Source organism: Poromitra crassiceps (assembly GCF_964638095.1).
Source record: "Poromitra crassiceps genome assembly, chromosome: 9".
Lineage (NCBI taxonomy): Eukaryota > Metazoa > Chordata > Actinopteri > Beryciformes > Melamphaidae > Poromitra > Poromitra crassiceps.
Window position 1 is genome coordinate 47221005 of NC_139630.1, and position 23792 is coordinate 47244796.

Here is a 23792-nt window from a genome sequence, read left to right on the forward strand (position 1 = left end):
AAGACTCAAATCCTACTTCTTTGCTGCATTCCAAGGCAACTGAGAGAGCTTTGGTTGAGTCTACAGCAACATTTGCGTCAACACTTTACGTAAGAATAAAGACGTGCTGTAAACCCATGGGGCCTTGTTTCGAAAAGTTTCTTACACCATAGAAATGTGTGAATTCTGCACACATTCTACAAGATATTCTTTGTTTTCCCACACAGCGAGTCCCGCCCCTGGTGGTGGCGGACCTGTTTGAGGACATCAAAGATGGCGTGATGCTTCTAGCCCTGCTGGAAGTTCTCTCCGGACAGAAACTGGTGAGTCTCATGGTCACACGGTCATTTCTGCGGCACGTGATGTTGGCCCCAGACTCAGGTCCAAACCCTCCACACCCCCCCCCCCCCCCCCTCCTCCACGCCGGATTAAATTCTCTCATTTGATCACAATAGAGTTGATACGACAAGGATCCCATCGGTCAAATAACACAGGAATCCAATCTCATAAATGGAGTGTTGGCATGGCAAGGGTTTTTAAATTATGTAATGAAACGAAAGCAGCTGGCTTTGATTAAGTCTGTTTACATTGTAACGGTCAACACTGCCGCCGCAAATGTGCTTTGCAAATCTCAAGAGTCGTGGCATTCCTGCTGTGAATGTGAAATGAGACGCAATTACAGGGAAATGCTCATTGATCGGCTTTTATTAGGATGTTTGAATTGAACAGAAAAGGCCAGATTAACGAGGAAAGATCATAGTAGTTCGCATGTGCGTGCGCGCGCGCGCACTCACACACACACACACTCACACACACACACACACACACACACACACACACACACACACACACACACACAAGACAAAGGTACACACACACACACACACACACACACACACACACACAGAGCATGGATGTCTGACTTGGCCAATATTGCCTAAGGTCTAGGCTAGGCTGTCTATGTCCTATTGATCTGGCTCTCTGTGGCTGTTTCACATTATGGGTATTTCTGTTTTTCTATTCTGTCTTTTTCTGTGATTGTTTTTGTCAGATTCTTTTCACTGTGTTTTTTTACTTCTCTTCACTATAAATTGATTAGTATTTATCGCGGACCTAATATGTTGATGACAGTGTTTATATAGTGTTTATATATGGCGTGCGCTCCCACCCTAAATTCCTATACATGTGTATTTACTGGAACACTTTAAAGAAGTACAAATCTGAGAAAGAACTTGAAGTTGTACTGTTCAACAGCGCAGTGATTTCTTTTTACACGCTGTGTATTTCCTCCTCTTTCCGTCTTTGTCTCTTTCTCTCCATCTCTCTCCATTGTTCTCCTCTCTCCCTCCAGCCATGCGAGCAGGGCAAGAAGCTCAGGAGGATCCACTGGGTGGCCAACATCGGTACAGCCCTCAACTTCCTCGAGGGGAGGAAGGTTAGAGTTCAACGCCTTCTTTAGATACTTTTTTATTTTATATACTTTTTTTCTCCCTGCGGAGCTGCTGCCCTGTGGGTACCAAACGCTGAGTCCTGACCTCATGTGACCCCTCTTTCCCCCTCCTCCCCCACTCTCTCTCTCTCCACCTCTCCCCCATCCCTCACCCCTTACTAATCCCCCGATACCAAAATCCTTCACAGAAAATCCTCTGCAAAGCATTTGCTCAGTGAATCAAATCAGAAATCCAGACACGGTCTTTCATATATATTTTTTGTCTTGCCCATCTATTTGGATTCTATGTTAGGGATGCACAATGATATCGGTAATGGCCGATAAAGGCTTGAAAATTAAATATCGGCATCGGCCCGAAACGAACATTCCTGATGATAGGACAGGCTGAAAAAATGGCGCTTTAATTATGCCCAAATCCAAGCCTGTTTAAGTAGGATGAATCTTACAGTTTTGTGAAAAGCATTGCATATGTCTGCATCTGCCAGTGGGCCATCACGATAAGAGTAGCTAGGCATAATGATAGTTAATTCCTCTACAGGAGAGACTTGAAGTTCTCTGAAATGAGGTGGGGGAAAATGTGGGCATACTGTATATCAGTATGAGCATCGGCAATCGGCCAAAAGAGTTGGAAAATATTGGACATCGGCAAAAAATCCAATACCGTGCTTCCCTATACTATTTATTATTGTTTGACTGTACTGTATATAAAGGACTTGGTAAGTGCTTTGAAAAATGCCAAACATTATTATTGGATTATCATGTTTACCATCCTCACTCGTCCTCCTAATCCCACCACACCACTCAAACTCAGATATTACTCTCCACTTCCTTTATTCCTCTCCTGTCTGATCCTTTCATCCTCGTACTCTCACTTGATAAGTAGCAACAAGCTCTGGGCTTCCTCTTCCCGGCTCCATTGACAGAATTAGATCCAAAGCCACTTCATATTCCTTCCAATCTAGCCGGCGAAGAGGTTATCAGCATCAACTGCCCCTCGGTGAGATCACTATTACTTTCCCAAAGAAGCGCCACGTCCTTGGATATACATAAATAAATCCATCAAGTATGAGCTCTGGATCATGTCTGCAGGGACATCCATTTGACTTCCTCAAGTGTGACGGGGGTTAAAACTGTCAATCCTACACCAGTAATCTGCAGTCTGTAGAGAGACGTCAATGTGGCCTGGTTGCTTGTGTGTGCGTGCGTGTGTGTGTGTGTGTGTGTGTGTGTGTGTGTGTCTGTGTCTGTGTCTGTGTCTGTGGAGTTGTCAGCGTGTAGAAAATGAAATGTAAATATGTTCAGTGTGTAAATCTTATTTATGTCTAGACAGTATTTACATTTTGCCGAGAAGCTCATGGGCTTTACGCCTGATAAGTGCTTCTCCCTCTGCTAAGTGCTCTCCCTGTGTTGTGATAGGAAAGTGTGTGTGTGTGTGTGTGTGTGTGTGTGTGTGTGTGTGTGTGTGTGTGTGTGTGTGTGTGTGTGTGTGTGTGTGTGTGTGCGCGCACACACGTGCGTGCGTGCGTGTGTGGCGCGGCTTCAAAATGTTTGTAATTTTATCTTAATTTCCTACTAGGGAAGCACGATATTGGATTTTTTTTTGCTGATATCCAATATATCTGTATGTGAGTGAGTGAGCAGAATTGTGTTTGGCTACAGCTATGCCATTTTACGTGTGATCACACTGAATCTTTCAGCAAGTGTAAAGAGCCCCCCTGCGGGTGACCTAACGGAGCCGGATTTTTGAATTAGGTAATTAGGGCAGACTAAATGGGCAAAAAATGACTCAAGACAGATTCAGCACCATGGAGAGCTCCAGAATGGAGCCCACAGGTGCTCCAGAGCAGCACACATCAGCGATTGAAGTCAGTTATGAAAACCATATTTCCTCCTATGAAACCCTGTATTGCATGCACTTGTCTGGGACTTCCAACTCCACACAACTAATGTATATCTTACTGTCTTAACAACACTCTTTCACACCACACATTGTAATGTATATAATTGCTACTGTATGTGTGCTCTGTGTTATTGTGTGTTAATGTGTGGCACACACAACTGTGTTGTTATATCAACTGTTCCAACCGCTCCCTGCTATGCTGAGTTGCCATGATAACCTGCTGTGTTTTCTAATATGAAACCATGTATTGCATGTACAGTGTTCTTATCAGCCCCTGTCCCTCGCCTGCCCCCAATCTCTTCCTCCATGCTTACCCGCTCTACACAGTGACATTTAATACCATACAGTATGATGACCTATTGTGCTGGGCCACTTCAGCAATATACAGTAGCTCTCTGTGTGACGAATACCTCATAACACTATCAGGCTACCAGCACTCTCCGTTTCTCTCCCTCTTTGAATCTCTTTTTCTCTCTTTCCTTGCTGTTTCTATTTCTGTCTCTCCCTCCCTTTTTCTCTCTCTTCCTCCCTTCCTCTCCCTCTCTATTCCTCTTTTTCTCTATCCATCTCTCTCTGTCGATCCCTACTTCTCACTTTCCTTTGCCTTCTCTCTCGCTTTCTCTCTTTCTTTCTTTCTTTCTCTCAATTCAATTCAATTCAATTCAATTCAAGGAGCTTTATTGGCATGACGTACAGTACATGTGTACATGTTGCCAAAGCATAGATTCAAACATTGAGATAGAATTAAAGTAAAATAAAATGAAATAAATTGCATAAAATATATAGATTCATCACATAGAATACCGTATTTCTAGACAGTGATGATTACAAAAAAAAATGCAAAGTTAAAGAAGAGTCCTTGATACTGAGATTTTGTAGGGTTCTTTCTAAACAAAGTATATTCCTGATGTGTTTAGACTTGGTACAGGAGAGAATGATCTTTTTCTCACAGTGCACACACAGTCTTCTCTTCTCTTGGCAGCCAGGTTCTTCTGTGCCTGCCCGTCTCTATAGCTAGCTGCTCTCTCTCCCTTTCTCTCTGTCTATCTAGTCTCTCTCTCTTGCTTCTTCTCTGCCGGATGTAATCCCTGTTGCCTGCACAGAGGTGATAGATCTCTCCTCTCATCCATTCTCACCTCAGAGACGCTGCAGTATCTACCATCTCACTGTCAATGAGCCATCCTCCTTCCATCAAACACCTCGTACCTCTAACTGCTCTCTCTCTCTCTCTCTCTTTCTCTTTTCTCTTCACACTCCAGTCTGCCTATAGAGGATCTCCGGTCAGTATCAGATGCTTACTGGAAATATTCATGAATACTGCAAACGCTATTGCACCAGTTTGTGCAGGACATGGGATAGATAGCTCCAGGTTTATCTGCATCCAGTAGTGCTGAGGATTATGCCCATGTATTGTTCATTTTGTCTAAACATATACAGATTCAATTACCAGATTGAGGGAAATGGTGTACTTAATCCATATGTATGTGATTATATAGTGAGCGAATAAACGGGAGCTGATTGGTTCTGTTATGAGATATTCCAATGTTGGATATTGTGTTTTGACACAGATCAAGCTAGTCAACATCAACTCCACAGACATTGTGGATGGACGACCATCAATTGTATTGGGGTTGATGTGGACCATCATCCTCTATTTTCAGGTAACCTTTAAGATAGATAGCTAGTTAGATAGTAGTCTCACATAGCCAGACATCGAGTCTTGCGAGCGACACTAGCTTCGACTGTTAACTAGGAGGAGGCAAAAACTAGCTTGGTGCTAGGTACATGCTTGCTAGTTGTGGACCTCTTGGCAAATGTAATTAAATCAAATCACCAATTACAGCTCACTACTGCCTTAACAACTAAAGTTGTTGCTAGCACACACTTAGCTAGGCCTGGTACATCATCAACAAATTATTAACTTAGTACTTAGTTTATCAGGGAATTTGAAACAAATCTACTAGGTAGCGAGAAGCTTTCACAATCAATTTGAATTGGAGAAAATGTGAAATGGAAAAATCTGTCTTCAACGCAGCTGTTAGTGCAGTGAAAACTAATGTTAGCAGAAGAAGGCGTAGCTTTCAGGCTCTCAGGTGGCCAATAAAGGTTACTACAACAGTGATTTGATTTCAGACAAGCACAGACCAACAAGGACCTTAAAATCCTACAGTGTCATTGCAACATCTGCACATATAGATGCTTGCCCTTTTTGGGAAGCATAGAAATGCTTAAAAGGAGAATATGCAACTCGGAAAATTTACTCACTTATTGACATATTGATATATTTTATTTTATTCCACAGTTCTCAGCCCTCTTTAGTGGCTGCAGAGGAGACTGAGAAGATTATGTGTGCAAGACAATAAATTATCAGCAACCTTCCAGCTGGCATAAGCTGAGCTCTAATAATACATTTTTTGACTGTAGTCCTAAGTCATGCAGATATTATGATTCCCCCCAGATGATATACTGTAATGAAGGCACTGAGCTAATAAACTATTCCATTTAATACATTTAAGCCCATTGTAAGTGCAAACCATAGTAGTTTCAGCATTGTGTATGTTAATAGTTAAAGAGCAATAGAGGTTGTGTATTTTTGAGGGATGTAAGTTAACATTAACATTCAACACTGTTTGGATTGACAACTGCAAATGCACCAAATAAAATCTAGATGGAAATGTATTTTATTTGTCAGGGGCTAGAAAGCAAGCCTGTAATGGGCAGGTCACTGGTTTGAAGTCCACCCTTCCTAGACCAATAAATGTGAAATACTGAATAAATGAGGTATGATGGTATTGGGTATTATTATCCATGGTAGGATGGTATGATTGCCTGAGTGACTTTTCCCCTGCAGATTGAGGAGCTGACCAGTAGCCTACCAGCACTCCATGGCCTGTCCAGCAGCACTTCCTCAATGGACAGTTCCAATAGCAGCACTGAGGCCACCAGCCCACCTATCAAGAGGAAGCCCCTCCCACCTTTGCAGGGCGGAGCCAGAAAGGCCTTGCTCCGATGGGTCCAGCAGACAGCTACCAAGTATGTGTATTCTCAAGCTTCTTGTTGCTCTGAAAATATCTTACAAGAGTAAAAAAACGGGGAAATGATGAAATATGCTACATACACTGCTTTTCTCTCATAAACACCACATTTAGCCTAAAGCTAAATGAACACCAATATCGATATAAAGATCAAAAGCTTTTTCTCCTCTCAAAGCCAAACTGTGCTATCTCTAGTCTGCTATGATCAATTCAGTTGAGTTCTGCCCTCATTAAATTCCCAGAGGGCCATTTGGTTTGCATCAAAATCCAACACAAACAACGGTGCCCATAAAAATAGACCACTCAAACACTGTAGCAGTCAAAAGTGAGATCCTCCACAAAGCCATTAAAACGTTTGCTAGAACAAGTGTGATGTTTGTGTCCTCTCTAGGCGTCTGGGGATGGAGGTGAAGGACTTTGGCCCCAGTTGGCGCACAGGTTTAGCATTCTTTGCAGTTATACACGCCCTCCGGCCCAACCTAGTTGACATGGAGCGTGCGTGGCGAAGGGCCAACAGGGAGAACCTGCAGGAAGCCTTCTTATTGGCTGAGACTGAGTTGGGCATTCCACAGCTTCTGGACCCAGAAGGTAAATAATGTTTCCCAATAGCAAGGCTGTGTGATTCTATAGGTGAACATACAGCAGGAAAAATCTTTACAAGGGAGGTACGGTGGTGCAGTGGTAAGCACTATTGCCTCACAGCTCAAAGGTCGGGGGTTCGATTCCCACCTGGGGACGAGGTGAACGCTGAAGGAATGCGTGCCCGTCCGCATGTCCTCGAGTGCCCACCGCCCAGGTGGGGTCGGCAAAAGGACCTTTCTGTGTGGAGTTTGCATGTTCTCCCCGTGCCTCCCGGGGGTTTCCTTCATATAGGAATCCCCTTCACAAAAACATGCAATATCCTGGTTGCTAGTGTGGTTCCTCCTCTGGTCGTTAAGGGCGCCTGTTCAGAGGGAGGGGAACTGGTTGGAATAGCGTGAACCTCCCACGTGCTATGTCCTACCGGTGAAGCTTCCTCTCTCAGGTGAAAAGAAGCGGCTGACCGACTGCCCATGTCTCGGAGGAAGCATGGAGTCAGTCTCGGCTCTCCCCAGATCGGCAGAGGATGGAGTAGCAACCAGGATTGAGAAATCAAATGAGCACTAATGGGGGATAAAAAATGGGATAAAAAAAATCGGGAAAAAAATATTAGAAAGGAAAAATCTTTACAAATGTCACTAATGTAATAGTAGACCTGAGTAAATATGCATTGACAGTGCTCATAGGGTCCCCCAGTGATCGTATTGACAGCAAACCACATACCTGCAACATCATACATAACTAACGTTACAATTCATCACCTTCTATCTTTTCTCTTCCTCTCCACTATATAAGTTTTCATAAAAAGCAGCAATACCACACACATAACCTACAAAATGGCAACTGCTCTTCACACTATTTACTATAATAATTCTTGTGAAGTGAACTTGCTTAGCATTAAATTACATTCAGTAGCTTATCTGACCATCATGAAGAGTCGGCTTCTAAAAAATACAGAAAAACAATGGTGAATATCTGTCAGGGCATCAGATTTGCTCCTTAGTGGAACTGCCAAACACCATCTGTGCCCCTTCACGCCTGCCCTTCCCAATGAACTCTGACTAATGAAGCTTGACATCAGTGTGATTAAGGACCATTAGGCCATGGGATTCAGCATCGCAGAACCTCCAAACAGAACTTGGACACAGGTCTGCAGTGCTGAAGGCTGTTTTCGTACAAGGTGCCAGTCTTTGTCTCTGAACAGATGTCAGTCAAACAAGCTTATTTGTGGTCATGCCATTTTTTTTTTCTAAGAGGGAATCAACCAAAGAATCATCAAATAGCTTCATCTTAGATTTTCACTCAGTACCTACGCGTTAGTCGTGCACGATAATGTTGACATGACTAATCTGATCTCATTAATTTGGCTCCCTCCTCAGACGTCGATGTAGACAAACCAGACGAGAAATCTATCATGACCTACGTAGCCCAGTTCCTGAAGCACCATCCTGACTGCCAGCACAGCGACTCTGAGGGACAGCCAGAAGAAGAGGTAGCCTGTACTGCCATATTTGACTCATTCTGGATATGTCCCCTTTCATCTTTGTCTCTCTCGCCGCATCCCTCCATTTCCTTAGCTGGTGTACATGTTTTGTCTTCTCCAAATGTCTTCACCATCCACAGGTAGACTTAACTGTGTCAAACTTCACCCATGACCCATAGATGGCATCTCATCTTTTGTCAGTTATTGTTGAAGTGTGGTGTGCAGGCCTGGGTCGATCAGCAAATACTGTCCATTGCTTGTTTTAGTCTATGTAAGTGCCAGGTGGGTGGGTCAGTGAAAGGATAGTATTTTGAATTAAAGATTTTACTCTTCTGGGAATTACAGTTGGGCAGATACTGTCTGAAGGGTTATGATGCGGTGAACCCCACCTATCCGGGTTTCCAAGAGCTTTAAAACAAACACTTAAGAAATAATTTCACTCACTATTTGGCCCAGGCCTGGCTTGTGTCTTGCCTGTTGTTACTTGGTTTTTGCACCTCTCTCTCTCCTGGTGTCTCTCCTTGTGTTTCTCTCTCTGCTGTTGTTCTGTGGTGACTGCTTTCCTGTGCTTGTTGTGCCTGCCTCTGTCCTACAGTATGGTCTTGCTCCTCGACATATAGAGGAAATGTTGGAGGTAGGTTATAGTAAATTAAGATCCCATGGGCAGGTTTTCCATCAAACGCCAGCACCTCAATGCCATTAGTGCCCTTGCACATGCACGGTTTCCATATAAATTGAATCAAAGCTTATTCGGGGCTGTACTATTGGATTACAGTTTCGCTTCCTACTCTACATTGTGTGGGTGAGATTAAACCTTGTTTTTCCCATGTCGAAACGGAATCTACGTGTTAATATTGGCTCTTTATCTTACCTGATGTGATATTCCTGCCGCAGGGTTTCCGAGTGATGATAGCAAAAAGGAAGTCCGGTATAATAATAAGATGTGATATTACCATTTATTACCATTACCACCTAGCGCTTGGGCTCCCAGTGCTATTAGCATGACAATGAAAGCCTCTGGCGCTGGCAGTGTGCATTGATACAGCGTGTTTGATGGAAAGCTTGTGAATAGAGGTTGGCTGTTTTTTAAGGTTAACGTGTCAGGGGCCGTGTTATGCTGTGAACGCCACACTAACCACTTTGCTGTTCCATGTCGTCACACTGTTTGTCGCTTGTGTTGTTTCACAGCCTTCATTAGGCCTCTTTGTTGGTTGTCGTGTTTCTCGTCTGCTTTGTTCTTCGCTGACATTTATTACTAACCCGCCCATGTTTGTGTTGACCACGCTTAGTCACTCTCACTTCAGCAAATGTCAATTGGCACTTGTGTTTTTCATTGAAACATAAAAAAGACAAACATCAAAAGTGTTATTGTGTTATTTCATAGAAGCAACGGCAATTGAATCACATGTTTTGTAAAATTATTCGAGTTTTGAAGGGGGAGAACAATTTGGCAGATAATAGAATGCGTCTCTTTAGAATTATGGTACCTTGCTCCATTTTCTTCCTAAAGGGGCCACTGATAAAAAAAAAAGAAGATGAACAGGCAGAGACTGAATGAATAGCTTTCAGATTTGAGTAGACTATCTAACCAGCTTTTGAGTGGGGTGGAATTATCGTCACAGTTATTTAAAATCCAATGAAATATTGGTAGGGGGTCTAACCCAAAGTACGCTGTCAAAGTTGAGTGTTTTTGGCAGCTGTGGAGTTTGTGGTTTGGCCTACAGGGAGGAGGCAGAGAGGATTAAGAGAACACATGTTTAAACAGTATACACTCTGCCCCCTCTTTATCCCTCATCCGCCCTCCATCTTTCCATCCATCCCTCAAACATCTCCCTGGTTCATCACTTTCTTCATACGCCTTCCTGTTTTGTCCCTTCCCTCGCGTCTCCTTTTCTCCTTGCATGTCGTCTCCTTTTATTTGTTTTTCATTTCCCCCTGTTTCTTCCATCGCGCCGCTCCTCCCTCTGTGTCCATCTTTCCACCCCTCCACCTCCTGGCCTCCTAGAGAGAGCAGCGCAAGAGCCTGAGGGAGCTGAAGATGTGGCTCGACCAGCTGGAGAGAGACGCAGCACAGGCCCAGGAGACCGAGGGCAATCTCACTCAACAATACCAGGTTGGTGTGTCGTGTGTGTGTGTGTGTGTGTGTGTGTGTGTGTGTGTGTGTGTGTGTGTGTGTGTGTGTGTGTGTGTGTGTGTGTGTGTGTGTGTGTGTGTATGTGTGTGTGTGGTGGGGGGGTGGGGGGGGGGAGAGTACAAACTGGGCACTCTGGGCACAGACACTCCTCCATTATCAGCCTAATCAGTGGCATTACACTATGGGGATCAGACAGCAGCAGTCATATTTTCACCCATTCTGGCTCTTATTCCACCAGGCCTCAGGATACATTCCATATTCAGCAGCACGTGGGATATCTCCTTTTTCTTTGCACATTATTCAGGAGAGCCAGATCATTTTTCTGAGGGCCTAATTAGGTACAGTATGAGCACAAAGTGGTTGTGACTGAGCGTGCACATGTTGTTATGTCTGTAGTACCTACTGTCACTTCAATGTAGCTTGGTACAGTAAAATCTGGGACCTGCGCCTAATAGTTCGCAACGTAACTGGCAAAACAGTTATGGCAGTTATGGCAGAAATAGACGCAATAACATCAATTAAGTGAGAACAAGAGTTTGCACCAGCCGTGTTTCTCGGCACAAAAGCCGTTTTCGCCACTCTTCGGACAGAAGGAGGTGTCTGTCAAGGCAACTACTCCCACCTGCTGAAATCACCGTGGGCAGCTGGAAGTCCAGACTGATACGTAGAGTGAAACAGAATATCAGGATGGTTTTTACCAGGGTACCTTCAATATGGATGGGCTTTTACAGGATATAGATGGAGAGCTGTGTATCATGAACAGATTTTCCTGCTTTTGCCTTAGCTGTTCAAGAGTGTGCGTGTCCAGCTGGAGGTGAGGAGGAAGCAGGTGGAGGGAGCGCTGCAGTCCACTCAGACGGATGGGATACTGACCGTGGACCAGGCTCTGGTCAAACAGGCCTGGGAGAGGGTCTCCAACAGGGTGAGGGCTGCATCAACCTCTGCTCGTGTCATAGTCCACCAGGGTCGGAAATCACCACCAGCCAGCCATTTGTAAATAAGGACTGTGTCTTGGTTCGTCTACTCTTTCTCAAGGAAAATGATACTGTGCGCGCGTGTAAGGCTGATAGCACTTCTGTGGTCATTTTGCCACACCTGTTTTGTGTCCCCATTTAATAATTTGGCTCCATTCAACTGAGACACAAAGTGATGCAAGAGAAAGAAACCCAGTAAAACTGGCTTTACAATCTGTCCCACTGCAAAATTTGCATATTGGTGTTCTCTACAATTGTTTTACATGTCATCGTTGTGTCTTTCATGTTTGAGCTTTCACTGAGGTGTCAAGAGGGGGGCAATTTTCTGTGCAGTGCAACAAGCCAAACAATAAGAATCCCCTGAATGAAAACATCAAATATTTAATTATGCATTCTTTCCCCCCCCCCCCCCCCTCTCATCTCAGCTCCTGGACTGGCATCTGCAGCTGGACAGGTCTCTGCCTGCCCCTCTGGGTGTGGTGGGGGTGTGGCTGCACCAGGCGGAAGGCGCTCTGCGACAGGAGATCACGGACCAACAGGCACATGACGAGACCGCTAACACGGTCCACAGGGCCCTGGAGCAGCACAAGGTTAGCATGAACACACAGAAGGCAAAAGTCACAGATGAAGTAGCATAAACCTGGTAGAAAGCCAGACAATAATACTTACCAGGGACTGGATGGAGAGGTGACAATCTGAGTGAGATTGTTCTACATATTATTCAGTGTAAAATAAATTAACTAAAATGACGTGCGTGTGTGTGTGTGTGTGTGTGTGTGTGTGTGTATGTGTGTGTGTGTGTGTGTGTGTGTGTGTGTGTGTGTGTGTATGTGTGTGCGTGCGTGCGTGCGTGCGTGCGTGCGTGCGTGCGTGCGTGCGTGCGTGCGTGCGCGGGCACATTCTGCAGGATGTCTTGAAGAGCCTGGAGAGTCACCAGCAGGTCTTTCACAGGATCCATAAGGACAGAAGTGTGGACGGAGTCCCTGTTCCCTCTGACCAGCTCCAAGACATGGCTGAGAGGTAGGGAAGACTGTCTTGAACTCCGAGCTCAGATCACAACCTGACACTCAAAAATGTACCACAGGTTAATCAAAGCATAGACTTGGTATACTACTGTGTGAACTTTGTCTTTTTTAGGATGAACTTTGTCTCTACATCTTCCAGCATCCACCTGGCTAAGATGGAGTTCATGGAGAACAAGCACCATATACAGGGCTTTCTCATTCTAGCCGAGTCCAAGCTCAAATCCTGGATCATCAAATATGGCAGCCGGGAATCAGTGGAGCAGATGCTTCATAACTATATTGTAAGCTCAGTCCTACAGTATCACAAAATGTACTGAAATGTTACTTCAGCTTCAGGGTTCCTGTACAGTTATGGAAAATCAGGAAAAGTGTGGAATTAATTTCATAATGTGCAGTTTTTAGAAGTTTTGGGAAATTATTGGATATGAAATTATTGGATAAAATAGGGGAAAAGGCTACACATACTACATGTTGTATAACCTATTATACCTGTAGTAATTTCATTTATTGGGATATTCGTCCGCAATATTACACAGCTTTAGATTAGTTATACGTATAGTTATACAGCATATTATTAGTGGAAAGTCAATATATCCAGCCACTGATAGCATACTTAAAGTTTACATATTTATACTGGACATTTACTGATCAGAATTTTGGCTTTGACATCAAAGGCTCTTGCATTAGCATCTGATGAGATTTCCCTCTTGTCTTCCTCAGTCGTTTGTGGAGAAGCAACATTTCTTTGAGAATTACGAGGTGTTGTTCCAGTCCCTGAAACATTCTGCTGAGGCCTATGTTAACGCTGATGCTTCAGGTGAGAGTCCAAAATGTACACGAAAAATTCGCTTTGTTGATATGTAAATAATATACAGAATTACCCTTCTCAGAATGGCCACTTGTGTTTTTTTGTTTTACAGATGTTTTTACGATTTGTTTTAAGAATCATACTCATCAGTGCAGACCCCATTGATTAAAAAAAAGTTAATTCTTTTCGGTTTTAATGTTGCATTCATCTGCAATTAAATGGATCCCTCGGGTCAAACGTGTTCTCTCTGACACATCATTAACACTGAACATCTCACTGTTGCACACTATCTCACCTTCGATCATCTTCTCCTCTCTACAACTCAATAACCAATCAGGCTCCCTCCTCCAGCCACTCCGTCAGCCACTATCTGCTTTTGCTGTTTGGTAGAGGGGAGGGTCTCCAGGCTACAGCTAAATGAGGTTCCTCCACTCCCATCTCTCAGTGGGGAATACGACCCCATTTGCTAGTTTCGGGGTTGCTCCACTTCTGCAAGTCTCTGGGCGCAAAAACACAGCTAGCTTGTTGGTTTCATTAAGTTCCAGGGTTGCGCTGCTTTAGGGTATGCAGAGAGAAGTGAGGTGTGGCGAGACATCGGGAGATCTGAGGCAGCCCCCACAACCCCCCCCCCCCCACACACACACACACACACACACACACACACCCCCCCCCCACGTGCTCGTAAAGCCCTGCTGCTTGTCTGTGCCCTGGGCTTTGATTGGCTAGATGGGAGCTCATCATTTGGATCTTTCTAAAGGCTCACTTTTAGGTTATAACAAATTGGGGGAAGACAGAGGAGATGGGGGTTGATAATAGGTAATTTTCTGCAAATTTGAAGGGATTGCACTGGCTTATTAATGTGCGTTTGATTTGAAATTGGGTATTTTGGGAGTCATTTCACAGCCCCAGAGTGACTGACCAGGGCTTTGCATTTGCTCTACAAAACATGTGAGGCAGGAGAGTTTGCACCAATATGATGAAGTACCTAAGCAAAGGCAATACATCTTTCTCTCTTGTCGTCAGTTTTTGAGGTCAGATATTTGTCTGCGAAGGCGTGTAGCTCCATCAGATTTTTGTGTGCTCTACTAAGTGTCAGTGTGAATATGGGTCTGTGAGTTAACCCTATAGGTGTTCCATATAAATCAAGCAGGGCAATGCATAAACAAATATTCTTGAAATTGACGATCAATATGATTGTTAGGAGTTATTATTAGTAGTAGTAGTACTTGTAGTAGTAGTAGTATACAGTAGATACTAGAAGACTTCTAGTATTGACTATTGATGTTGCTGTGATTATTGTTGTTAATTGCTGTGTCTCTCCTCCAGCGGACGATGGAGAGGCTGGAGTGCGCAGGTTCATGCGGGAGGTGGTGACCCAGTGGAGGAGTCTGTCTGTGGAGGTGCGCAGTGTGAGGAGCATGCTGGAGGAGGTGCTGTCCAACTGGGACAGGTACAGCTCCACTGTGGGCTCCTTACAGGCCTGGCTGGAGGACGCAGAGGCAGCGCTCAGCCAGCCGGAAAATACCAAGCGGGTACGAGCCTGGATGACACAGGGGCAATCTCAGCTATACACTGAAAATGCATTGGAATGATTGAGTTGGACTCTGCTAAACCTAAAACATGTGTTTTTTCCGGGGTACAGGGTAAGACTCCACCCAGACATGCAGGCTATTTATTTGATCAATTCAAATGTCAGGGAGTGGTAGCAATCAAATGAAGGCCCAATGTCAAGCATTTTAGCATCTTCTAAGTGGAATCAAAGAAAACTAATATGATGATCCCCTTGACTTACAACACACCACTGAGGATATGCTACAGTAGTTGTCACATTGCCATGGTTACCTCAACGCTCAGATTCATATCCCCAATAACCAAATCACCAAGGATTAGATAGCTAATTACCCCAGTTCTCATTGTTCTTTTCCTTCTTTGTTCTTTCTTTCTTTCTTTCTTTCTTTCTTTCTTTCTTTCTTTCTTTCTTTCTTTCTTTCTTTCTTTCTTTCTTTCTTTCACACACTCTCTCCCTCTCTGCCTCTCATTAATCAAACCATAAGGGCTAATGGGTCTGTCCCTCTTCCCAGGAGTTTTTCAGGAATCTCAGCCACTGGATGGATCAGCACGCAGCCATGAACGACGCTGGGAACTTCCTGATAGAGACATGTGACGAGACGGTGTCACTTGACCTCAAGCAGCAGTTACTTCTGTTGAACGGTCGATGGAGGGACCTCTTTCTCAAAGTCAAACAAGTAACAAAGACAACAGCCTTACTCATTTACAAATGCATTTTATTGTTTTTACATTTTATTGTGTGTTTTGGCCCATTCTGTTGATGGCTAGGGTTAACCTCACATATTTGTGGGGGCCAGTTTGGATAATTACATTTAAAGTAATAATCCACAACATTTTCAGATAGCTAAATCCATTAAGAAATGCAAAGCATGCATTTCTTAATGGCATAGTACAACAGTGATTAAACCTAAGTCCATGAAAGCTTTTACATTTGCTGTTCTAAACACATGGTGTCTTTCCTGGGAAAAATTATCTGGTATACAATAAATAGAAGAACTGGGTAGTTATAGCAACCATGACTGAGCAGACAAAGAACAGAGCGCCACCTACAGTAAATCAAACAGACTTCATCTACAGGAAATCCAAGGGAGAAGAAGTCACAGTAGTGGACACAGTGTTTGATTGACAAGTGATCTCTGTGAAATGCAGTGCATAAATACAACAGCAATGAATGCTCAGCACCAGAAAGATGTGACCAAAAATCTTAAAATTTGGATTGCCACTTTCAGCAAACCGACTTTGTGTCATTTTTAAGTGATTGTGAGCTTACCTGACACTATTTGACCCAGATTTAGGAAAGGTACATCTCTCTTAGGGTTCGGGTTAGCCTATAAGGTGAGAAGCTCAATCATCCGTGAGGAACTCGGAGTAGAGCCGCTGCTCCTTTGCCTAGAAAGGAGGCAGTTGAGGTGGTTCGGACATCCGTTAAGGATGCCACCTGGTCGCCTCCCTAGGGAGGTGTTCCAGGCACATCCAGCTGGGAGGAGACCACGGGGCAGACCGAGGGCTAGGTGGAGAGATTATATCCATGTTGGCCTGGGAACACCTCTGGATCTCCCAGTCAGAGCTGGGGTCCCCTGCTGGAACGACTACCTCCATGACCCGATCCCAGATAAGCAGTTGAAGATGGACATAAAAAAAAAAAAATCTTTCTGAAAATTAATATCATCCTCTCTTTTCTGCAGTACGCCCGTGCAGATGAGGTGGAAAAGTGGAGAAAGGACCATCTGAGGGCCATATCGGGCCTGAAGGAGTTGCTGGACATGGCAGAGGCCAAGCTCAATGCTCCTGTCCAGGTGTCTTTCCTTAATGTCAGGGCCTTTCTCCAGGATGTGGAGGTGAGGAAATCAAATGATCGTACCCAGTGTTGCTGTCATAAAATACAATACAATAGATCAGAATTCAATACAATTTATCCTTACTACCAGGGTACATGGACTTTCTTGTTTTAGTTGATGTACACCCTGTTAAGCAATACAGTTTCACTATCTTTCCCAGATGTTTTTCCTACTATTGATGAAGCCAGCGATCAAATTAGGCTGATCATTCGTTTTATGTCACTGCTATTTTGAAGTCAGAGCGTTTGGGTGCAAGCTGCAGACCGATTAACCACATTACAGTACATGTATAGTTAGTATTCCCATTGCCAGAGCAGTTTTGATGGAAGCTTGCCTTAAGTTTAAACATATCTAAGATGACTTTTACCCTTTGCCTGCACATCACACTCTCAGAATACCAAACAAAAGGTCGTTGCCATGGAGACACAATACAAGCTGGCTGCCCGCAGTGCTCAACTCCTTGCCAAGGATGCACCACAGGAAGAGGGTGCCAGGGTCATGGCAACTATGGCAACAGCCAAAGGTCAGCTGAGTAAGGTAGGAACCATTAAAAGCAAAAACATAAAAGGCAGAACGAAAACTCTGTCTTTAGTCTTTCTTTTAAAGCGGCGCACCTACCTTTCCCCTGTGGTGAGATTTCGTACTTATAAAATCATGCCACCACTGTCTATATTTCCTGTCACTTTTTATTGGACAAATGTATTTCTGTCTCCAGGTGAGGGAGCGCTGTCCGAGCCTGGTGAGGGAGTGCCATGGCCTGCTGCCCCTGCTGGAGGAGATGGAGAAGCACATCACTGGTTTCTACCAAGCCCTGGAGCGGGCCAGTCGCATCACTGCTGCCGTCAGGGACCCGGACACACAGGACCACACACAGCACAAACACAGCTGGCAGGTTAGCTATGACCACTACACACGCCCACACACAGCACAAACACACCTGGCAGGTTAGCTATGACCACTATGCCACAATGCACGGACGTGACATGTGGGGATTAAGTCATGTGGCCCCCACTGGCCTAATATGAAATTCTTCTGGGTCTCCCTTGCTAATGTCCTATTGCCCATTACCTTAAAGACTAGCAAAATCACCTTAATTTTTGTCATTACAATCTGCTTCTAGCCTTTTTGCCATGACAATCTAGCATCCAATCCCATTAGAGCTTTCTCGCCTGTCTCCCTCTTTCTGTCTCCCTTTTGCTACTTCCCCACTGCCTACTTCCAGTAAAATACTCTTCATTTTTGCCATTATATCCTGTTTTAATTCTAACCTTTTTTGCCATGAAAATGATTGATGCTTGCTTATTTTTGAATATTTTATCGCACTGTTTTCAACCCACTTAAGTATTTATTAAGTTATTTGTATGCCACACATTGTTTCCTCAGGACCTGCTCAACCAGCAGCAGAGCTGTAAACGTTGTCTGTCAGTGATTGAGAGGAACCACCACACCCTGCACAGGGTGATCTCCACCAGTAAGGTGCTCCGAAACTTCGACCAGTCCCTCCTGCAAAAGAGAGTGTCTGAGATACAGGGCTCAGCACAGGTTAGCATCATTCCTGGATGTTTGTGTGTGTGGGCACGCGCGCACACACGCACACACACACACACACACACACACAGAATGCCACACAGAAACTGCATTATTCTCAATGCTGATTAGAATTAATCCCATTACAAGATAACTACAACACCCAGGAGGCAACAACGCCGGGCCCGGTTGGCATTCCTCATGTTTCTCGTTATTCAGTTTCTTCATGTAAGACTGTAGAAATTATATAATTACACCATATCAACAATCAGACCAAACACTGTGACTGCTACCTGTCCTGTCGCTCCTGTCAGGCTTTGGCGAAGGAGGTCGGGGAGTGGAGGAGGCAGGAGGAGGCCAACACCTGCCTGAGGAGGAGGTTTGAGGAGTCACATCAGGAGCTGGAGCGGGCGCTGAGGCTGGCACAGAGCTGCCTAGGAGAGACTGGAGACCCTGAGGAGCTTCTGAAAAAACACACGGTTAGACCAAACCTATAGCTTCCTACGATAGAAATACACATGCAGAGCAGGTGCTATGGCTGATTTGTAGGGAGAATAGTCTCTCAGTATACCTGTTGGGGTTAAGTCTTACTTTTTCACCCAACAGTCAGTTGACTGTAAAGACAGGCAAATACAGTATGTGAAAGCAAAATAGCTCTTAGGATTTGTTTCAAAATAGCGTAAATTCCGCACTATAAGCCGCACCGGAGTATAAGCCGCACCTGCAAAGTTGACTGTTTTTTACATATATAAGACGCACCGGACTATAAGCCGCGGGTGTTTTAATGGTATTTTTTTTATTTTTTTTTATTGTGTTTTAATGTTTAATTACCATATGTAAGGGTTCATGCACAGAGGGGATTGTCGGGAAAGAGATGGCTGTTTGAGGAAGCTCCCATTTATTAACATTTCAACAAAACAACATAACACAACACCACCTGTGTTGTTTTTTACAGTGCACACAGTGTCCGCGGTGTGGTGAAAAGAGGGCAAGAGAGGAAATTAAAACAGAAGTGGATTTATAGTTAGAAAGAGTGCTAAAAAAGAGAGATTTTTTTTTTTTTTTTTTTTTTTTTTGAAAAAATCCATAGATAAGCCGCACCGTTATATAAGCCGCAGGGGCCAAAAAAGGCCAAAAAACGGGAAAAAAGCCGCGGCTTATAGTCCGGAATTTACGGTACATGCTTTGGATGGTAATCTATGCATGTTGGATATGTGTGTATGCTGTCGAGTTATTTTTATTCCAACTTTGCTGAGGTGTGTATCTCTAATGGCTTTTGTCTGTGCCAATGAATCAACTAAAGTGTTGTGGGGAAAATTAAATGCCTGTTGATTTTAGGGGTTTCGAGATTGCCAGATGCCTAATCTCTTTTGTATGTCCTTTGATTCATTCAAACAGTCTGATATGAAATGCAGTATTTCAACTGAAGCATCGCTTCACTCACCTCAATCATTTTTGTCCTTCCCAGGATTTCTTCAGTCAACTGGACCCGCGGGTGCTGAGCATGTTCCTGAAGGCGTGTGACGAGCTGACAGACATCCTGCCAGAGGAGGAGCAGCAGGGGCTGCAAGAGACTGTCCGCCGGCTGCATAAACACTGGAAGGTCAGGGGTCACCATGCTTTAACACTCTCACTAATTACTGCAAGTCTCTGGGGGCGCAGAGTCCATACTTCATTAACTTAACTACGCACACCTTTAGCTTTGATAGAGTCTCTTCCGGTCTCTTTCCAATTAGCTTCTCCTAGTTAGGTTAAGCTGAAACCTTCTCAGTGCGCTCTCACGTTGTCTCTGGGGGGGAATTTTGTCTCTGAAAATTTGGGGGTACATGTGTATGAAATACAGTACATAAAGTCCTATTCATAAGACTATGCTCACCATCTATCTACAGGACATCCAGGGCGAGGTGCCGTCCCGCCTGCTCCGTCTGAAGGTGGAGGTGGAGCGAAGTCGGTTGGATGTGGTCCTACAAGACTGCAGGAGAGAGCTGGACAGAGAAATACAGGCCCTTTCTAGCACCTGTAGCAGTGAGCGAGTGATCAAAGAGCACAGGGTGAGCCTTGGGTTTGGGAGAATCTTACAGGCAGATCACAAAATGGGCAGAGATTAAAAGAGTGAGAGTAAAAGAGAAAGATCAAATCACTCATCATGTCTGGGGCCAAGTCCAACATTTCCTTCTCTCTCACCCCCAGACGTTCTTCAGGGAACGCAAGCCCCTGACTGTGTGCGAGAAGAGGATTATGAATATGGAGGATCTGTGTCACATGCTGCCAGACAATGACCTCGCTTACCGGGCGCTGGACTCCGCCAGGAGGGACGTAGCAGAGGTGGCAGAGCACATCGAGAGCACCCACCTCAAACTGCAGCACCACCCGGATAAATGGAGGGAGTGGAACGAGAGGTGAGGATAGACTGAATAGCCAGAATTTCCTACAGCTAAACAAAGACAAAACAGAGGTGATCATCTTTGGTCCCAAAGAACAAAGGCTTAAAATCACTGCATGCCTTGAGTCTCGATCCCTGAAGCCTAAGGATCAAGTCAAAAATCTTGGCGTTATTATTGATTCCGATCTCAACTTTAACTCCCACATTAAGTCAATCAGAAAATCAGCTTTTTATCATCTTAAAAATATAGCAAGAATTAGGGGCTACATGTCCAGACATGATCTAGAAAAACTAATTCACGCCTTCATCTATAGTAGGTTAGACTACTGCAATAGCCTTTTCTCTGGGCTCTCCAAAAAAGAACTTAGGCAACTTCAGCTCATTCAGAATGCTGCTGCTAGAGTTCTAACGAAGACTAAGGAAGCTGATCATATCACTCCAGTCCTTAAGTCCTTACACTGGTTGCCAGTGTGTCATAGAATAGATTTTAAAATTCTGTTATTAGTCTATAAATCACTTAATGGCCTAGGCCCAAAATACATCGCTGAATTGCTCCCACGCTACGAACCGTCTAGACCTCTCAGGTCAGCAGGGTCCAGCTTATTAACTGTCCCTAGGATCAAATCAAATCATGGGAAGGCCGCATTTACCCACTATGCTTCTGCTAGCTGGAACAAACTGCCTGAAGACCTCAGATCTGCTCCAACTTTACTTACTTTTAAAAATAGACTAAAGACTTTTATGTTTACCGTCGCTTTTAATTGCTGACAGCTGTTTCTATTGTAATTACTGCTAAAAACTGCAGGTCGGGGGGATGGTTCCGTAATACGGATATACTCACAAGAGGGTGAGGTGATGCGTTAGGAGGGACGCCTATTATGCAAACCCAATGAGTCCTCTATAAGTTTTTAGCTCTTTTTGCAACTGCTGCGCCTGTTGCTTAATGCACTTTTTATACTCTTTTTTTTTTTTTTTTTTTTATGCTTTTAAATGTCCATTTTATTCTCTTCTTTTATTCTTTTATTTTCCTGTCAACCATTTTATGTGAAGCACTTTGAATTGCCTCTGTGTATGAAATGTGCTATACAAATAAACTTGACTTGACTTGACTGATAAAGATGTGTTTATCTGAGTCAAAGCCCTTACATCAATGGTGACTCCTTGCCATTACTGCATTATGACAAGGTCTTCCTCTTTGCAGATTCTGTGAGCTTTCTGATTGGCTCTCGTCTCAGAGGAGGCAGGTGAAGCTCTTGAGAGAAACGGCAAGAGACTCCGGCCAACAGGAGCAGGTGGATGCTGCCATTCAGGTGAGCCAGCATATTTCTGTGGGGCAGAGGTTAGGTCAAGGTTCAGACGTCACCTTCACTAACCCTGCATTCTTTTGTGCCTCAATACCATCAACTCCAGGCTCTGCAGGAAGCCGTGGACGGCCGAGAGGAGAGCCTGCTGTGGCTGAAGAGCCGTCTGACTGGGCTGTCTGAGGTCAGCTCTGAACTGGAGATCCAGAGACAGAGAGCAGCTCTGGCCAAACTCTCTACTGACCTGAGGGCTCTCTTCTCTTCACTCTGTCAGGTGAAACCTCATTTGAATTAACCTCATTAGCATACAGAATCTAATGCAAATGTAGACTAATGAAAGCTTCCAGAAGATGAAGAAAGAATTAGAAAACTGACTGGGCAGTGATTACTCTCTACGCTGTTTTAGCTTTTTTTGTTTTAGCCAAAGTTTCGGTTCTGTCCTAGTCTTTCCTTATCTGAAATCCATACGTGCGATATGTTTTATTGATGTAAATTCTATTATTTAATCTCATTTCACAGTGGGGTGAGGAGGGCTCCGCTCTGTTCCAGCATGAGGAGGTGAGAGAGGAGGTGCGTGGTGCTCTGCAGGAGGTCCTCAGGGCACGACGGGAGGCTGAGGAGCAGACCTGCAGGATCCTGGATGCTGAGAACCTGGAGGAAGCCAGGCAGCTCTATCTCATCCACCAGGTGTGTGTGTGTCCCAAAACAGTGTGAACATTTCAACTGGTCTGGCTATCATTTGATGTGGTGTTTCCTTGTGTGTGTACTTCAGCAACACCTAAAGCGCTTGCATGCTGAGAGGAGGGAGGCAGAGCTTCTGGTGTCCCACTGCCGCCAGCTGCAGAAGGGGGAGGGGCTTAGCCAGTCGCTGAGGGAACTGGAGGGAGAGGTGGATCGCAAAGCAGGGGCACAGGAGCACAACGTGCAGGTTGGCTTTACATGGGCTTTTCACATGTCAGCGTGTTCATGTTTGCATGTGAGAGTGTCATTGATCTGGCCACACACATGCCCGTCGTGATCGATGATTGGTCCATGTCTAGTGTTAACTAGCTATTGATTGCTATGTGGCATGTTAACTGGTGTTTGTGTATGTTACACTGGGGTTTATATGTAGACTTCTATCACTGTCTCGTCATTGATTAGACAATCAACACGTGTCTCCATGAAAATGTCTATGCCTATAATGGGTAATGGGCTAGTATTTAAAGGGAAAATCCACCCTAAAACATTTTAACACTTAAGAAAAACAGCTATTGACGGTGTACCTGGCATTTCTGGATCCATCCTATTGTGTGATGGTGTATTTTCCCCCCAGATAAGTGGCCAAATTTAGACAACATGACATCATGTCGAGATATTTCCAGTGCAGCTACAATATTTAATAACAGAAAAATTCAAACATAAACAATCAGGTGTCAATCCACAGAAGAGCTTCTTTCTAGGCACTATGTTTGAAATCCACTGTAGAAAAGGCAGAGATGCCAATTTCTTCATTGACAATAACCTCAATAGACCATAATGCAGCAATCCATTTTGAGAGCATCTGGCTTCCTTAATGTAATGTGTTTCCCATTGAAGTAGATTATTGGAGCTGGACATAACACAGAGAGTGATCATTCACAAGTGTAAACCAATGGGATATCAGTTAGGGAGAGTTTTATTTGATGGGCAAGTAGAGATGTGGGACTGTTCAAAATGGTTTTATTGCTTTAAAGTTTTATGTACGGCTCCTGGCACACGATGTAGTCACTACTAAAGATTTTTTCATTTTCCAGGAAGCAAAAGTAATGAGATTTTGATATAGAAA

The 23792-nt window shown here is 44.2% G+C and overlaps 1 protein-coding gene across 1 annotated transcript in view; it reads left to right on the top strand.

The window, feature by feature from the left end:
- Nucleotides 1–23792, top strand: part of syne1a (spectrin repeat containing, nuclear envelope 1a) — a gene marked incomplete at its 5' end in the record, with an annotated part of 194546 nt that overhangs the window by 30320 nt on the left and 140434 nt on the right. The window contains 27 exons of the mRNA XM_083643019.1: nucleotides 207–302; nucleotides 1331–1414; nucleotides 4589–4609; nucleotides 4898–4990; nucleotides 6181–6362; nucleotides 6756–6952; nucleotides 8323–8435; nucleotides 10432–10539; nucleotides 11345–11482; nucleotides 11960–12124; nucleotides 12442–12554; nucleotides 12672–12840; nucleotides 13280–13376; nucleotides 14694–14899; nucleotides 15449–15613; nucleotides 16622–16774; nucleotides 17168–17311; nucleotides 17490–17666; nucleotides 18158–18316; nucleotides 18616–18780; nucleotides 19770–19904; nucleotides 20191–20352; nucleotides 20492–20700; nucleotides 21886–21994; nucleotides 22095–22259; nucleotides 22505–22672; nucleotides 22758–22939. Coding sequence (XP_083499145.1) covers nucleotides 207–302; nucleotides 1331–1414; nucleotides 4589–4609; nucleotides 4898–4990; nucleotides 6181–6362; nucleotides 6756–6952; nucleotides 8323–8435; nucleotides 10432–10539; nucleotides 11345–11482; nucleotides 11960–12124; nucleotides 12442–12554; nucleotides 12672–12840; nucleotides 13280–13376; nucleotides 14694–14899; nucleotides 15449–15613; nucleotides 16622–16774; nucleotides 17168–17311; nucleotides 17490–17666; nucleotides 18158–18316; nucleotides 18616–18780; nucleotides 19770–19904; nucleotides 20191–20352; nucleotides 20492–20700; nucleotides 21886–21994; nucleotides 22095–22259; nucleotides 22505–22672; nucleotides 22758–22939 — 3875 coding nt within the window. The remainder of the gene's footprint in view (nucleotides 1–206; nucleotides 303–1330; nucleotides 1415–4588; nucleotides 4610–4897; nucleotides 4991–6180; nucleotides 6363–6755; nucleotides 6953–8322; nucleotides 8436–10431; nucleotides 10540–11344; nucleotides 11483–11959; nucleotides 12125–12441; nucleotides 12555–12671; nucleotides 12841–13279; nucleotides 13377–14693; nucleotides 14900–15448; nucleotides 15614–16621; nucleotides 16775–17167; nucleotides 17312–17489; nucleotides 17667–18157; nucleotides 18317–18615; nucleotides 18781–19769; nucleotides 19905–20190; nucleotides 20353–20491; nucleotides 20701–21885; nucleotides 21995–22094; nucleotides 22260–22504; nucleotides 22673–22757; nucleotides 22940–23792) is intronic.